General features: G+C 36.6%; 1 protein-coding gene across 1 annotated transcript in view; it reads right to left on the reverse strand.

Moving 5' to 3' along the window:
* The window catches only part of LOC118764795 (MFS-type transporter SLC18B1-like), a 114,976-nt gene that overhangs the window by 30,628 nt on the left and 65,727 nt on the right, over positions 1-18,621 (reverse strand). Inside the window, exons 4-8 of the mRNA XM_036505821.1 lie at positions 12,626-12,721; positions 8,553-8,626; positions 6,023-6,182; positions 3,814-3,882; positions 1,118-1,208 (exon numbers count right to left, since the gene is read on the reverse strand). Of these exons, the coding sequence (XP_036361714.1) occupies positions 1,118-1,208; positions 3,814-3,882; positions 6,023-6,182; positions 8,553-8,626; positions 12,626-12,721 (490 nt within the window). The remainder of the gene's footprint in view (positions 1-1,117; positions 1,209-3,813; positions 3,883-6,022; positions 6,183-8,552; positions 8,627-12,625; positions 12,722-18,621) is intronic.

The following is an 18,621-nucleotide window of genomic DNA, read 5'->3' on the forward strand; positions in this document are numbered from 1 at the left end:
TTGAAGATCAACACTTGAAGGGTTTGGAAGAACATGTTTATATGAAATTTTGTTTCAAATACAGAAAATTTTTAACTGAAATCTCTCTAACGTTAAAACAGGTTTACGGGCGGGCATTTTTGAGTCGTACACAATGTTAAGAGTGGTATTAGCGTTTCAACTCGAGACGAACACCTACTGAAAACGATTCTACGTTACACAACTTCCTACAGCACTTGATGGTGATCATTTTGTGAATGTGCGTGTTATATGTCCATGAAAATCCTCACCAAATTGTCCGTAAAGTTTCTAAAGGAGACGTGCGCAAAAGTCCGTGCCGCATGATTAAAAAATTAAAGATGCATCATGATGTCGCAAAGTTAGTGTTGCATCTGTTGTGGGATGAAGGAAAATAGAACTGGTGCTGCTTGGTAGTTAGAACGCTGATGAAAACTTTCTGAAAATGCCATAACAGGTGTGCGACTGCGATGCAGAAGCAAAAAGATGGTTGTCACAATAGATATGGATCAGCGCTGTCTAGAACAGAAGAGTACCTCAGAGATACTCAAACGCGAAGGGGATGTTGATCGTCAGTTTCGGTTGGAAGAATCTTATTCATTATGAGTTTGTTTCGTGTGTTCAAGCGACCAAAGTGTTTACTTGGATAACTTGAGACATTTCAGAAAGGCAGTGTAAAAGGAGAGGCTTGTAGCATAAAATCTTGATGCTGCACAAAATGGCACCAGCTCATACGTCATGTTTTATCCCTAACGTTTTGGACGACGCTTATTTCCCTACTATCCTATTTTACAGACTTGGTCACTTGGGATTTTTTGTCTTCAAAATTTTTAATTTATTCTGAACGGTTGCCAATTTCAATCATTAAAAAACCATCGAAAACTGTTCACTACAAGAACTTCACACCACCTCTAAAAATGCATTGCAAAACTGGAAAAACGCTAGGGTCCTTGTATCCACAGTATATGGATCTATTTTGTAGGAGACAAGTTTCATAGAATTGCAAGTAAAATAGATTTATTTTTCAAAAAGTTTACGTTTTATTTTTCGAATCACTACATTAAATTATATCAAATTATAATGTATCTTGTTAGATTATATTACATTATAAAACACTTACTCGAGCTCCTTCTTAGAAGATATATATCGCATGGTAAACAAATGGCAAGCAGTGCACCATATATCAGATAAGGTAAATTGAATCCGCCAAGCTGAAATAGATTTAATACAATTATGGTTTACTCTGTTGTGGCCGATTTAATATTGCTATTAGCGATGTATTGTTACCAAAAACTTGGTCCTTGGACTCCTCTTTAACACGTTATATTCGAAAATATCAGATTTTTTTTTTTTTTTTTTGCATATGCAGAGAAACATAAATTCATGGGAACGAAACAGACTTTTGAAGTAGCGTAAGTAAATGCTTGGTTTTTGTAATATATTTTGTCGGCTCTGGAACGATGAGAAATGAATGTCGATTCATTCCAGTAATATAAACATAAATGGATGAATCTAAAATCCGTAAGATATCAATTTCGGTGCTCTGTCATTTCTGCCACTCTACATGCTTAATAACATCCGTAAACTCACACCTAGATTTGATTTAGCAGTAACTAGGCATCCCCTACTACAGCCAGTCTGAAGTAACCATCACATTCTACTTTATGTTATTTTCTTCAATCTTGTCCTTTCATAGCCTATCTTTTATTTTATTTATAATATACATATTACGTATTATTGTATTTTATCATACCATCTCATATCCTATCCTATCCTATCTTATCTATCTTGCATTATCTGATCTTATTACAACTCTTCAATAAATATTTTTGATTTACTATGGTCAGTTTAGTACTCAAAAAAATTGTCTTTTGTCTAAAGGGGAGACCAAAATTAGTTTTTCAAGGTACAGACGAGATGGTCGAAGGTATAGGCATCGGGTTATCTTCTCATGGATCATAAGTTCAAATTATAGGGTTTACGTGCACATTTCTAAACGACTTACAATGTTTATGGATGGACAGCCATCCTTTTCCGTTGTGTAAACAATAAAAATAACTTGATCAAATATCGCTATCAACTCGGCTCACCTAGTCGTTCGAATGTGTTAGATACTACGAAATCAATAGTAAATATTATCTTAGATAGATCGGCTTCCTTTTCAAAGAAAAGTTATGTCATCTTTTGTACCCATAGTCAAGGAACAGGCCTGAAAAACGTTAAACTACTAAGCCCAGATTTAGGGGATATTTATACTTATAGGAAACAGAAGGTGAGAGATATTTGCATTACTGATGTAAACTCACGCCCATGGACTTAGTAGATGTCCGAATTATTGAATTAATTCCTCTCAGTCAGGTATATGAAGAGGCTTACCTAATCCTTGATAGTGGTGTCAGCAGCCATTCGGCAAACAATATCCCACAGCCATTGTAGCAGCAGACACAGTTCAGCTGTGATACAGCGGCTTGTATCAACTATGCAATGACAGTCAGCAGCGCAACAATTTATAAACCAACATCTTTTACAGATTCACTACGTTTTCAAGTTCTGTTGCTTGAAACGAACTGTAAAGACTATCTATGATCCGGGAACTTAAATTTCATTATTTTTCTATCTTCAGGTGGCGGGCTGGCTGAATCGTTAGCAGACAGGGCAAAATGCTTAGCAGCATTTCCTTCGTCTTTATGTTCTGAGTTCAATTTTTGCCGAGTTCGACTTGCTTTCCATCCTTTTGGAGTGGATAAAATAAGTACCAGTTGAGAAATGCCATCGATGTAATCGACTTACCCACCACCTCAAAATTTCAGTAGAGAAGATTATTTTTTCGCCTTGAATCCATTGAAAGTACCTATTAACTGGATTGTAACACATGTATATACTCTTTATATACGTACACTAAAAACTTGCATAGCCATACATTTATTGTGTATACACACTTACATGAACGCACTTTCGTTTACATTTGATGATTCATTTGCATGTACACACACACAACTGTATATACACTCCATCATCGCTTCTTGTAAATAGTTATAGCCATTTCTATTTCTGAACATTTCACTTAATTTCAAGTAATATTTCTTGACTGTGAAATTGAAACACCATTTGTATCATAGACTTTATATCTTGCCGATTAGATGTGTCATAATTTAATTTATTGGCAATTAAAGAATATATATTCCTATTCCATGTTTATTATTGTATGTAGCCAATCTTTATAAATCCAGTTTTGGGGTGGAGTCTACATTATCCACACAGTGTATAATCCTTCCCCGGCACAAAGGTCAATAATTACGATCTTTAATTCTAGTTTAGAGATAAAGAGATAAAAAGTAAAAAATCTTACTAGATACGACTAGATTATTTCAGGTAACTATTCTCACGTGAAGAATTAACCTCAACTGCAAGCCTCATTAAAATAATGATGGTGTTTACAGCTGTGAACTATGTTTCTTGAAGGGCCTCTTAAATGAATTCAGATGACTCGGATGTTGAAATTGAAGTAACTTGATCACAAACTTAGTGCAATGCTTGTGACAGAACATAAGTGAGGCGACTTCTATATGGTCTGTCGGCATGCAAGAAATAGCTGCCTTCTCGCTCAAATTTTGCCCTGCTTTCATAAAAACAAAATATACGTTGGATAATACTGTCCTGTGTACGCTAAGTCTGAAAACGGTTCTGTCTGGAACTTCGTTAACCATACATTTGTTTAACTGCAGCTAAACGTCAGCTAGTTACCCGACACATCTCACATGGTTTCATTCTCTCGCAGCAAAAATTCAATGAAGATAATTATGTAATCATACTTACATCATAAAGTATTCCTCCAAATAGGGGGCTAGTTGAGTAACCAAGCCCAGTTACAGCCATAAACAAACCCTGAAATAACGTTTAAACACAATAGCTGTGGAACTTCAGAAGATACTAATCTGTTTTTGTAAGAAAATTATGTTTTGAAATATTTTCTTAAAAGTAAATATCTTTACTTACATGTAACATTCTCAAAACTTACACAATCTCTCAATTGTCTCATTCCGTAAATAATGATATAATCTCAAATGCATTATTCCCTAAAATGTATCCGTACTATAAAATACGATATTCCTTAAAATTTCAGTTCTTTAAAATAGCGGTAAATTGACAAAACAATGAATAAGTTTTATATAGGGGAAAGATATTTAGTTTTACAATAATATGTATAGAACATAATGTATTTGACAACCTGCACAAGGATCATAGGACCAAATCCATGGCTGGCGTTCCATTGTGATTCAGACTAGCATCTTTTATTCTATTAAGCATTGATCCACTTAGGTAACGGATCATTGGCTTGTAAATTTTCAAGCTAGTGTTCCATTACTTCTATTCCAGACTGGACCCCATTTGCTTGGAGCTTGCATTGCCAATAAAATATTTCTGGCTGTTTCCTAACTTACTGTAACGTTCAAGTCACTATTATCGTCGTTTATTTATACACAAACCTATATCTACACATAATTTCTGGAATATGAAACACATACTACATCCCAACTCAAACTTTATAAGCGAGTGTGTGTCTGCGCTCGTATATATCCGATGGTGTTTGAGTGGTTATAAAATTGTCTATGATTTACATATGTTATGAAGAGATATTATAAAGTGCTAATTGGTCATTTTGACATAATCTTTATGATGGCCTAATCTATTTGATGTAATGAATAACATAATAGCCTGGCAAGTGATAGATATGTAAATCAGCTCCCGAAATGCAACCAATTCGCTTTTTTCTGTATGGGGCCGTAATTTGAAATATCTATATATTAATACGCTAAGGACAAAATGCGTTACGCTGTCACGTGATTAGTTGAAGAAAAAGGAGTAGAGCGAGAAAGAAAAAGGGGGAGAAAGAAGTGTTCATGATGCGAAGTAGGAGAAACGTAACATTTATTGCGGGGTTAAAATGCTTTCTGAAGGTAGTGATGTAGAGAAAGAGAGTTAGTAACACAAATTTTAGCAGAATGAGGTTCTAGTGGTGCAGTTAAAGAAAGACAAAGAGGGAGAGAGAAAGTGGAGAGTGTAAGGGAGAAAGAGTAGAGGTGTTTTGCCAGCCGATGCATTAAGCTGTCAGGTGGTCAGTGCAAATGAGAGATGAAAATTAAGAGAAAGAGAATGAGAGAAATCATAAAGACGTGAAGAGGGAATAACATGGTTAGAATGTTTGTTAAAATTTGAGGTAGAGGGAGAAAAAAAAGAGAGCTGGAGAGAGAGAGAGAGAGAGAGAGATAAAATGTTAAAAGGAAAATTTTAAACATCATATATTATTGTGACTTATTACATCGTTGGGTGGACTGAAAAAGGAATAATAATAATAACCTTATCATAGAAAAATAGATTTTTTCAATGAAAGTGAAATAACTTAGCAAAATAAGCGTAGATGTTATTTTTCGTTTCTTTTCTTTTGTCGCTTTTTGTTCTTTAAAGAGGAGTAGATATAAACAAAGAACTGAAATAAAATGAAACTATCGTGGATGGCAAACAACTTAGATTGAGCTTTGTTATTGAAAGCTATAATGATGGTGGTGGAGGTGATGGTGATGATCATTGTGGTGATGATGATGATGGTGGTGAGTGGTTAGCGAAATGTGCAGTCTTTTTTTATTTTTTTATATCGCCTCTCCTCATATATTTACTGTCTGCTTGCTTGAAAATATGTATTTGTTTATAAAATATGGATGACAACAGAAAGATTAAAACGGTATATAAAGAGAAACAGAGGTTCGAATCACTAAAACAAGCACGGGAGCATCAGTGTGTTGAAGGGAAAATATGAATCAAAGAGTATTGAGTGAGTATTTACAAGAAATAAGGGAACGAGTTCAAGATAGAATATAAAATAAAAATGAACGAGAACGTCAAAAAAACCGAAAACGTATGGTCGAAAGATACAACGTTGGTGACATGAATATTCTCTGTAATCACTGTGAAGCTATTAGACTGGAATGAGACGAAGATAAAGAAGTATGCGTTTAGTTATACTCACAAATAAACAACTGAAATCATCTGGAAATTCAGTGGTATAAAATATCATAACTGCTGTATTGATTGTACCACAACTCAAAGATTCGAAAGCTCTCACAATGAAACTTAGTATGAGGAACACCATATTATAAGAACCCTGCTTAGGGATGTATTCAAGAAATCTGATGAGAGAGAAATATACAAATATTAATAATGGTTTCTACCAACAGTGCAAGGTTACCCATTTTCATAGTGAGAACAGTCGATAACAGGAAACTCAAATATATATTTTGTCAGTAAGAAAACAATAAAAGCAAATGAAATAGTAATAAAAATAAAAATGATTATATTTTTGTCATGAGGAAAAGAAAAATTGTTTTGGATTTAAGCTCTTTCTGCTTTTTAGTTTACCCAGTGGCACCCTAGGGCCAGATTTTTCGGGGTATGGTGAGGCAATTGCTCCGGGTATCTAGATATTGGGGACCCCTGCTAGGAAAGGTATGTGGCACTCAATACAGGAAGCCCCTCACCACCACCTTCCAGCAATCAGGCTTGCTGAGTCACACTCGTTATACAAAGGTATCTTGATTTCTTAAATGTAATGAATTCTCTTTTATGATAAATACCCATAGATTTTTGGTCCTTTAGAGATACCAAATAATTCAATTAAAAAACAATTTATTGCCAGTCCCAAAGCATGATTCCCAGGGAAATTGTAGCTGCTTTGGGGACAGCTGAGAAAAGGGAAACAGAACAATCCTGAAAATGTATGTATGTTTGCGTCAGAAAAAAGAAATTTTTCCTCAAATTTGACCCAATTGTAATTGAGGTAGCTAATAAAATATCTGAATACTTTCTGGCAAAAAGCTATGGTGAAGTAGCTATAAAAAACATTTATCGTTGAGATTTTAGATTTTGTCGCATTTCCAATATCTAAAAATGGCTGTATGCTAAATATTACTCATTGTGCCCCACTTACTCTGGAAAGTGGAAAAGTTGACTTTCAGAAATAGCTGTTTGAACTTCCCCGTATTTGTCTCTCTCTCTCTCTCTCTCTCTCTCTCTCTCATCATGCCTTTGGAACAGCAACAACCACAAAAATGATTTTTTTCTTCATAATCTGTAATTTTATCTTATTTTACATTCTGAAATATATGTAACTCACATCAAAAGAAAAAAAAACTCTTACCTCACTCTTCTCGCCTTCATTGTACTTTTCACAATGAAGGAAAAATCAAATACCGCAAGTGGATGCGTGAAAAACGAAATTTGAATTTTGAAAAAGTATATCTATAAAGGGACATTTTCAGTCATTTATTTAAACTTTCTCTGGTAACTCATCAAATTTAATTATTGGAAATAGATGGGTTTTGAGATTTAAATTTAGTAATTTTCTGAGATTATAAGTCTTGGGTATAAGTGACCCACTGAACTTGAAGTGCTCCCCACCCCAGTTTAAATCCGGTCCTGGACTCCCTTTCTGCTTTGCAGCTTCAGGAACATTGACATTATTTTTGATTGCGTACATCTTTTAGTGTCAATAACTGTTTATATTTTCTCTAATTTTTCCTCGTCTCCTTTCATCACAATCATTTAATCACTCCTGGTGCATACAAGCATACATGCATTCATAGTACTTGACCGTCCTACCCATACTTACTCACTCATGCTAAGACATGCACTGACTCTGTCGCTGTTTACTAAACCTTTAGCACCTGTCCGAAATTTCTGCCCACCATCCTAAAAAACTAAATACATATCTTCCTTCCATCGTCCATTATTATCAAGACTCCTTGCCTTTTCTCTTCTTTTTGGCTTGATAAAGAGCCTGTGGCCAAAACGTTAGAAATTTCGCTTTTCCTTGTAATAGATGCATTGCGTTATTTTTTTTTTTTTACTTATTTTGATTACTTGTCGATGTGACCCCCCCCCCCCAACAGATTCTTCAGATTCTTGGTAGATCTGAGCTCAATGTAAAAGATAGATAGCCAAATACCACATAAGATGCTGTCTGATACACCACTGATCCTATCAATCCACTGTTCTTCGTAATAATGATACTAATAATAATTATAACATATAACATTGACACAAGGCCACATATTTACTTAATCAACTTGCTTAACTGGTATCTATGTCATCAAGCTGTAAAAGATCAATGGCAGTCGTTGATCTTGGTTGGACTTGAACTTAGAACATAAAGAGATTAATTAGATACAGCTCAGCTAACTCTGAAATCTTAATAATTGTAATGATAGTATGTCTACAAAGAAACACAATCAGCAGCTTCTTAGACACAATGGCTTTTCAGAGTAGATTCATAAGTTAGCCAAGTATATGAACCTGAAAATGAGCCTTTAAAACAATATTATAGATATGACAGATGAAATCATGATGCAAATCATACACCAAACTTGACCCAATAAAGCATTCATACAGGATTTGCCAGTATTTTATTTCATTCAGTATCAATCTCATAAGTAACTTTACAAAGTACGAAAAAATAACATACAATACGACAATATGAAAAATTCTGAACAAATCTCACTTACCCAAAAAAAATTGTGTTAATGGCAGAAAACCCGATTGCAACATATATGATACGTTTTAATTCAAAATGATAGACCTGTAAGAGATAAACAGACAACACTTAGTTTCAATTCCGAATGAGTCCTGTTGATTTGTTACATATTTTAAAAAAGATCCCATCACCTTCAGAGGAAACTTGAACAAATTTCTCAATGAATACCAGATAATCTGCCTACGCTTGAATACTTGTCAGTCAACAGCAACTCTTAACTTGATTTTAAAAATGACTAACAAATCCTATCAGGTGGTGCTACTAAGTTAGACATGGCTTGGGCCAATCTTTGGCCGAACCATATCTAAGTCATCTAAGTTATATGCATATATATGTATATTGAAGAAGAAGTGATGAAATATTCAAATAGCTGTGAAACAGCCGAAACTTTGATATCAAGTACGGTTTAGCACTCAGCCGATTGTGATATTTTGTTATGACAGGATATTCAGTGTAATGTAATATATTATCAAATTTGCTATGACACATTAAGATATGGTATTCAGTGACATTATCCAACAACATATGATAGTTAACAGGACAAGGCTTTTTTTACATGGTATCATACATCCAACGCATATCGACACTTTTATCAGAAACTAGAGCAATAGATACTAAGTTCGATTTCAAGATGGGAAAGAAACAACTGCTTCTTTGGTCTTAATTCATATATTTAATGAGAATAAATATTTCCCCTCGGAATTGGTTACATAATCTTATCTATTTGACAAATTGCTCATCCCTTGGGCGTAAAATTCTTCAGGCTTCAATGCAAAGAAGCACTCAATATAATTTTTATCTTCTTCGCAATTAATAAACAATTATTCGCTTATTTATTCTTAACATATCTAGGAAGATCCAGACGCAAAATATGTTGGTCACTGAAGTGGACATCATAGAATAACTCCTTTTTACGAGAATTGTGTGTTCAATACACTCGACGCTTGGCGCTTGGACACTGATGTTTCGACATGTTATGTCTCGTCAGCCAGAAGTAGAATTCTGAGCCTACAAGCTACTGGCGTCATTTAAACTTCCAGCGAACAAATTGTTTTCTGATTGGTGTTGATTGCTAACCGATAAAAAAATCGTTATTTGCACCATATACAGCAAGATCTGGAACGATTATTTGCCTATTCTTAACTAATATGGGAAGATCCAGACACAAAATATGCTGATCATATTTATTCTCTTATGACGTACAGCGACCGGCATATTCTGCCGCTGAATCTGCCAAGACGTATTAAGAATAAATATGCGAATAATCGTTTCAGATCTCGCTGTACACGTTGCAAGTCTTGATTATTCAATTGATAAACAGTTTTCCCTCTACATAATATTCCAATGATCTGAAAAGATGATAGTCAGATGGAGCAATGTCAGGAGAGTGAGAAGTATGAGTCAAAACTTCCATATTTAGTGTCATAATTTTTCCTGATTGGTTTGGATAATATGAGGTCTTTCATTGTAGTATAATAACGATACCCCTTTACGACTGACAAAGATGGGCACTTTTCTGAAAATATTTGTGCAATGATTCCAATTGACAAAACTTCTCAGTATTAACTCTTTAATTTAGATTTAACACTTCATAGTAGACAATGCTCTTCATATCCCTCGAAACACAGAGCACATTTCCAGGTGCAACTCTGGGATAAACTCTTCTTTTTCATTGGGTGCTAACCAATGTCGTTTTCGTTGGATATTATTATAGAGAACCCACATTTCATCACTTGGATCGAAAGTAATCTACGAGGAAACATTTTTCCGAACAAAACTGGTCGGACCACTGTTAGCATGTTCATGCATTTTAAAGTTTCATTTCCATAGACAGAACAAATATTTCTGGCCTCTCCTATTGCTTAAGAAACCCCTCTTGAATTCATACGGCACACAGTGTCTGATATGGGTCTGATCTATTTTAAAAAAGTAAAATCGATATCATTACGCATTTAATCTCTGATATAAAGTAACATTCAAAGAAAGAAAAAGACTATTAGAATATATAAATTAGGGTTTTATACTAAGCACTGAAAACAAAGTACTCTCAGAGTGATCATGGGGAAAATACGACAGGACTTTCTCTCCAACGTTATACCATTCTCTGATTGGACTTTAAGGCTCAGAAATATCTGGAACGTATTCCGATGTTACTGCCCACCATATCTGCTTTCTGTTTGTTTCTCGCCTCGTGCACATTGACACAACAAATTTGCACACTCTCTTTTTTTCTTCTCGTACACACACACAAACACACATACACTCACATTCGGCTTACACATCCACACACAAATGGAGCTGTTCGTTCATGACATTGTTAACTACGATTCTAGTAGAAGCAAGTTCTAAGCGCAAAAATAAACAAAATCTCTTTTAAAATATTGATTGACTGAAAACAATTCAAGGCCTACTTTTACCATCAATGTATATTTTTGATTCCTAGTTTAACAAAGAGCACTGTATTAGCTGTATTAGTTAAAATGAGAGTTAGCTCTTTCTTAACCGAGATTCTCTTTACTTAGTATTAGACGACTATTGTTAGTGTGAGTATTTAGAAGTTAATAAATAACTTTTGTCTCACTCGGTGATAATTTTGCCATTTCCTGGAGGACATTGTTCTTGCTTTTCGGTACTCACAGAAATCCACTAAAGAGAGCTGATTTCAATATGCTTCAGTTTTCCTCCTGGCCATCTCAGCCAGCTTTCTGCAAAAGTACAGCTTAAGATGAATACATTCAGTATTTGGCAACAGATTTGTTGTTTGATAATTTAGACTTTTTTTTCTTTTTTGGTCACATAAGTGGTATACAGTAAAAGTCAATTGCTGCTATCGTTTAAGTCAGTCTCATGAGCCAAATTCCACTGCTTTATGATAGTAAAGTATTACAGTATTACTAAACCTTGACAAATATCAACCTTCGTACTCAAACGTGTTCAGGAACCCTTTACCAGGTTCCTAAACACGATATGTGGGTGACAGGAGGCTGTGTTGATGTATGTTAGCCTCTCGTTTAGTTAGCGGTAAGGCCTGTGAGTACCGGAGCCCAAGTCCAGCGTGATGTCTAAGAAATACGCTGTGGTGAGATTGGTTTCTATGGTGATCTTCAATCCCATAGCGGCAAGCGTGCTGATTAAGTCCTTCATAAGCCTATCTAATTAGTGTATGGCCGCTTGCTCCCTTAGAGATGGTCAGGGCATCATCTCTGTAGAGGCCAAAGGGGACAGAGGGGAACTTTTCATAAGGATGTACAACCCATCGCTACGTCAAAGGAGCCTGTGGGGTCGGATTACTTGACCCATGCTGAACTTTTGTTAAATAGTACTGCCTTCCAGGCATGCATAATAATTTCTACATCGCTATCACTAAAGCTAGTGAAGTCCCTAGCGAAAGAAAGCGTTTTGGTCAGTAGCGCTTTTGATATAGACGAATAAAAGTTGAATATATCAAATCGGGTGAAACATGCCTTGCCTCTACCCTTGCTGACGTTACAAGAAAAGGTTGGTGGGCCCTACATCAACTGTACAAAACGCTGCGATCTATGAATCTATGCATAGCCGAACGCACGAGAATCCTAAAATTCACTAAAGAGAACCAGGCACTATACTAAACTGCAGAACTGAGATTTTCGGGCCATGTTTGCATTTTAGGACATTTCTGCTGGCATTTTGGGAACCGCAAGGTTGCGGCACAGCCGGAAGTTGGTAGTTAACGGGAGAGAGAGAGATAATCCCTTATTGTTTACCCTATAGCTGAATGATGTCGGTACGGGCGGAAGTCGATAGCCATTAGCAAAGGGATACAACCTCCACCTTGTTTACATCTGCCTTTCTACTGAAACTTCTCTTCAGGTTTTGGGTTCTGACAAAACGCCATAAGTTTAAACCATTTATGGACGGGAAACACAGAGTAACCCCATAAACCGGACTTCATCAGAAAAAAAAATTATATATCTATAGTAATACGTAATTGTAAGATCCAAAGATGTGTTGTGTGTGCGTGTGTGTGTATGTATGTATGTATAAAGGAAAATTCAGTTGGCTTACCATTCTTTTGACCATTTGTGGAGCCAATACATTCATGAATGGATAAACACCAAACAGCAAGCTCATTAAAGTATTGTTTATTCCACGAAGTTTAGCCTGAAGGAAAAAATATCCATTTGGTTCGTTAAATCTGATCAGTTATAGAGGTGTAATGGTGCATTATTGTAGGGACAAGTCCACGTATTTTGTAGGAAGAATACAGTCGTTTAACTTAAACCCTAGTGCTTGACTAGAACTGATTTTACTTATATCCATAGAATGAAAGACAAATTCCTCTCCACTCCGTTACAACAACTAAATACAGCCAATCTGTCTGCCTTTTTAACATACCCCACTCTTTTCTTAATCCCAATAACAACTGCTACTGAGCAAGAAATTAAGCGATGGTAGACAGAGTTCGTGACACGGTTTCCGCTCTTAGTTGATATATTTTGCTTATCCCAACAAATGCCATTGAGAAAGGCTTAGAAGTTACATAATCTAATGTTTTATAGTAAATTGACGATCATTGTCTCAAATAAAAAGTTAATATTTTCGCCATTAATCACAGGTGGAAAGCTACAAATCCAAAATCATTCTAGATTTTAGTCGCAGTGCCTTGAACGGCGGTGTTGTCAGACATAGTATTCAATATTTAGTCATGTCTTTTAGGTTCTGTGTTCAAAGCCCACTTGTAATTGGCACAGCTTTTCGTCCATGCAGGGTGCCTATGCAATAGTTATACTAGTTATATACTGAGGTCAACAGGCACACCCAAATTTTCCCTTCAATTTTAATCACTACAGTTTGTGTTTCGTATGAAATTAATATTTTTTTTTAAATATGGTCATCACCACTGTATGAAATGTTTTCGGTTCCTGTCAGCGCCTTCCCGAGATTTAGGTTCAATTCCTAGTTGCACCTATTTTACTTTACTTCTCCAACATCGTTAATGTCCAAGAGAAGGACATAAGTATCACTCTGTTTTATATTTGTTCTGATTTTAACTTTTCTAGCTGATGTTCTTTCTCCCATAAAATTAGTAAACTTGTTTCATATCTTCTTCATTTTGATTTTTCTTTAATAAATGTATAAAAATGTATATATGTTTTATTTAAGGCATAATAAATAAATGAAACATGTAGATCGCATACTAAAGTAGAATTTGACTCTTGTAGATCACGTTGGTTACGTAGATCACATACCTAAGTAGCACCCAAAGTTTGATTGTTTTTTTTTCTTCTTTTGTATACCTTTCATTTTTGCATTAATTCCTCCAAAGCAGGAGTTGAACTCATTACTATAACCTGTGGAAAGAAACATTTGTCAACAGTTATGGCGCTGCTGCTGATTCTAAACAGCATGAAGTTGTTCCCATCCTTGATAACTGTTCTCAGCTTTCTGAAAAATAAACATACTCCTGACCTCTTCAAAATCACAATTATCAATCTACAAAGTCTCATTGTATTTGAACAGTTTCACAAGTTCATAAGTATCCGGTCGGTTCATAAGTATCGGTTGCAAATATTAGACTTAATAAAGCCGCGATCTATGGTGAAAATAGATTTTTATCAGTGTTAAGTGATTTCACAACACTGTGACCAAATTCTTCTGTGAACGGACGTTGAAAATTATTGTCTGACTAGCTTAAGGTGACCCGCTCTACGCGCGGGTAAGAGTGTGGTTGTTACTTTCTGATGCTTCCTTTCTGTTTTTTATCACCATATTCTCCCTCTTTGTTTCACTCTCCTTTCTCTCACTTTCCCGCTCTCTTACTCTTCCTTTCTCTCGGACTCTCCCTCGCTTTCTCTTACACTCTAACTTTCTCTCTCCCATTTATAAACAACAAAAGATCTTGAGTAAGTTAAGAAAGAAAATATTTTGAAAGATCAATCATAAATATCAGGCAGTGACAACGGAAACGTCTGCTTCAAGGCAAACAGCAAAACACTAACATTTAAAAGGGACAGACGAACTTGCGAGCTGAATAAAAATTTAAAAATATTGGAAACTAAAGTTTGAAGGGATAGAATCTGAGGATAGTAGAGTCACCATGGCTGGTATTTCTTAACGACGGACAGCAACGTAGTGGCAGTTTAACGGCTGGCGTAAAATTTTGAACTTGATGTAAAAGAAAATTCCTAAACACCAAGTTTTGAAGTGATTCTTTCTCACGACAGTAGACACACCATGGCAAGCATTCAAAACTTCTTCATGATGGACGGCAACACATTGAAGATTTAAAGGCTGGCGCAAATTTTTTAGCTTGATGTAACAGAATTCCTAAACACCCGCTCCTGTAAATTTTAATCCCTTTCCAGCCCCATTTAGACCCCTTTTCACATTTTGGTTAAAATAACCTGATTTCATTTGGGTCTACTCGGGCTACATTTTATAAGATGAGGAATTTTGTCCTAGAGGTCACGCCTTTCATTTGAAGAAAAAAATAGTTGCCATGCAAAGTCGCCAGCACTTCTAACATAGGTGTGCATATTTTCAGCTCAACCGACCACATAATGCACACATTATATATATATATATATATATATATATATATATACGCATTATATATACAAATGTATACTATATATATGCATATATATATATGTATAAATACAGATATATACACTTTGTATATATACATTATATATACATATTTATATATAGAACACACACACACACATATAAATTAACCCAATAAATATCCGATTCATAATATTTGTTCTCGTGATTCTGTTGTGGTGGTGGCGATAATAATTCTCTCTATAAATGCAGACAGACGTAGAGAGAATGGGGATGTGGGCGAAAGAGTGAAGGCGGCGAGGGAAAGATAGTAGGCGCTGTCAAACGACGTTATAGAGAGAAAGTGAAAGGAAGGGAGGAAAGAGAGAGAGAGAGAGACGGAGGAAGACAGGCAGATAAGAGAATGAAGGAAGACTTGTCAAAGTGTGCGATTTTTGCCCCAGTAACCACACCTTTTAAGATAGGGATTTCTAACCTAGCCCACTCATATCTTCACCTCATTTTACATGTCCCTGTAAATTTAGGAGTCAATCCGACGGGATCTAGTACCCTTTAACCCGTTCCAATGCCAAAAACCAGACAAACAAACAAACTTTTTGCATTTCAGATTTATAGATATTGACTAGCTTAAGGTGACCCGCTCTACGCGCGGGTGAGGTTGTGGTTGTTACTTTTTGTTGCTTCCTTTCTGTTTCTTATCACCACATTCTCCCTCTTTTTTTCTCTCTCCTTTCTCTCTCACCTTCCCACTCTCTTACTCTTCATTTCTCTCGGACTTTCCCTCGCTTTCTCTTACTCTCTATCTTTTTCTATTTATCTCTCTCCCATTTATAAACAACAAAATATCTTGAGTAAGTTGAGAAAGAAAATATTTTTACGCTTTTTAAACCCTTCGTCGTTATTCTCATTTGCTCATTATTACTTTCTCTCTATAACATCGTTTGATAGCGTCTACTATCTTTCCTCCGCCGCCTTCGCCAGCGCTGTCACTCTCTCTCTCTCTCTCTACGTCTGTCTGCATTCATAGAGAGAATTATCATCGCCACCACCACCACACAATCATGAGAATCTTTCTCTATATAGAGAGAGAGGGAGGGGGAAAGAGAAAGTAATAATGAGTGAATGAGAATAACGACGAAGGGATTAAGAAGCGTAAAAATATTGAAGGCGGCGGAGGAAGGATAGTAGACGCTGTGAAACGACGTTATAGAGAGACAGTGAAAGGAATGGAGGAAAGAGAGGGAGATGGAGAAAGACAGGCAGATAAAAGAATGAGAGTAGACTTGTCAAAGTGTGCGTTTTTCGCCCTAGTAACCACACCTTTTAAGATAGGAATTTCTATCTTAGCCCACTCTCATCCTCACCTCATTTTACATGTCCCTGTAAATTTTGGAGTCAATCCGACGGGATCTAGTGGCCTTTAACCCGTTCCAATGCCAAAACCAGACAAACTTTTCGCATTTCAGAATTATAATATAGAGATGTGATATTTGGTGAGAATAAAATATATTGTCCAAAGAACACAACAGTGTTGATCGAACCAATGAGGGAGCTACATTCAGAACAACAATCTCTAATGTACCTGCGTCTTTTTAAAAAGTCGGACGAAATCGGTGGAGCTTCGGTTCGGCAACGGAACATGGCGATCGATTCAGCCACCTGTTGTACGCTCTCTCCTCCATAGTTGTCAGAGAAGACTTCAAAGTGCAACGATCAACATGAGCATAGTTGTTCCTTTCCAGTTGACAACGGTTTAGCCGTACAGCGGGTACGATCTCGACTATGAGCACGAACGCGAGCTGACAACCAAGCTCGGGTACCACCACGAATACGAGCACGAACACGGCCATGCACAATCCCACGAAGACGGTCGCGAAGACAGCCGCGAAGTCGGCTGCGAAGACGGTCATGATCACAACGCCGAACGCCCGGTAGCTGACGACAAACGTATAACACACAAACACTCACACCCGCGCTGGAATTGTCGACCGACATGCAGCTCGCCGGCAAGCGGACGGAATCGCTGGAGCTTCCGCTAGGCGGGGGAATACGGCGATCGATGTGGTTTCAGAGAAATTTGCAGTAATTTGTAGAAGGTCATGTGATCATAGATTATTGCAACTGAAACAATTTTCACCATAGGTCTGCTGAATCAGGATTGACTTGGAGCTTAACAACGGCAGCAACAACTCAGTGCTGGTGATAGAGCGTGAATAACTCACTTCTTCACTGGCTATTGTTCTTATTTAATCCCAGTTCAGCTCAGCTTCGACATATCAATGACCGAAAATCTTTCAACCATTATCAACACACCTTTTTTCCAGACAGTGAGTCAAGAACTACATTATCCAAAACAGTCTTTCTTGACGTTGTAATTGTTTTTGCTGTTGTTTAACCCCGGTTAATTCTTTGACGCAGTAGATCAAAACTTTTCTTACTGTAGTTCTAACTGTAGCCATCACAGCATTTATTAAGATATGGCTTTTCTGTCTGAATAAAAGATGTAAGGATATCCAATATATCTTTACATCTGTTTTTCTCAAGATAATACGAGGGTCGGCTGAAAAGTTCATAGTCTGACCAAGATGCTCGCATGGAATGAGATTTCTTCTATCAGTGTTGCAGTGCTTGGATGCCATTGGTGAAGAACCTTTCATCTGTTAGTCAAAAAAGTTGGCAGCAGCAGATATGACGTCATCATTACTGCAATATTGGTTTCCAACCAAGTGTTTTTTTTTTTTATATTGGGGGACAGATGATAAATCAGATGGGGCCAAATTAGAAGAATAAGGAAGCCGATCAACCAGGTCAAAGCCACAGTCGCGTACAACATCCATTGAAACCATGTACTTGTATGCTGGAGCATTGACATTGGGAAGCCAGACCTCTTTCTTCAGTTTTTCTGGCTATTAGATCTTGATAGCTCTTCGTAACTGCTTCAGCAAGTTGGCATAGTACTTTTCTTTGATGGTGTGGCTCTTTAGAAGACAGTTAAGAAACACAATGTCTTTTGCATCCTCAAAATCTGATACCATCATCTTGCCTGCAGATGAAACACCCTTGGCCTTCTTTGGAGCAGGTGAGGATTGATGTTTTCACTGCACAGATTATCTCTCTGTCTCTGGTTCAAAGTAATAAAGCCAACACTCATCCTGTGTTAGGAAACGTTTAAGAAAACCAGCTGGATCTGCCTCACACAATGTGAAATTTTCCCGTGATGTGATCATATGTCAGAAGACACTTCGTCCTATCAAGTCATACCAAGTTTTGCAGAATATTCTCAACTCTCTCACAGAATATGTTAATAGCATTGATTATTTGATTCATAGTCAATTACTCGTCATCCATCACCGTGTGGAGAACACGATCAATGTTTTCCTCAGTGGAGGCAGTTGCTAGACGTCCAGATCTTGGTTCATCTTCAAGAATGTCCCTTCTCCTCTTAAATTCGGCTGCTCACTTTTGCATTGTTGATAAAGCTGGAGCAAAATCCC

The sequence above is a fragment of the Octopus sinensis genome, linkage group LG9 (assembly GCF_006345805.1).
Source record: "Octopus sinensis linkage group LG9, ASM634580v1, whole genome shotgun sequence".
NCBI classification, from domain to species: Eukaryota; Metazoa; Mollusca; class Cephalopoda; order Octopoda; family Octopodidae; genus Octopus; species Octopus sinensis.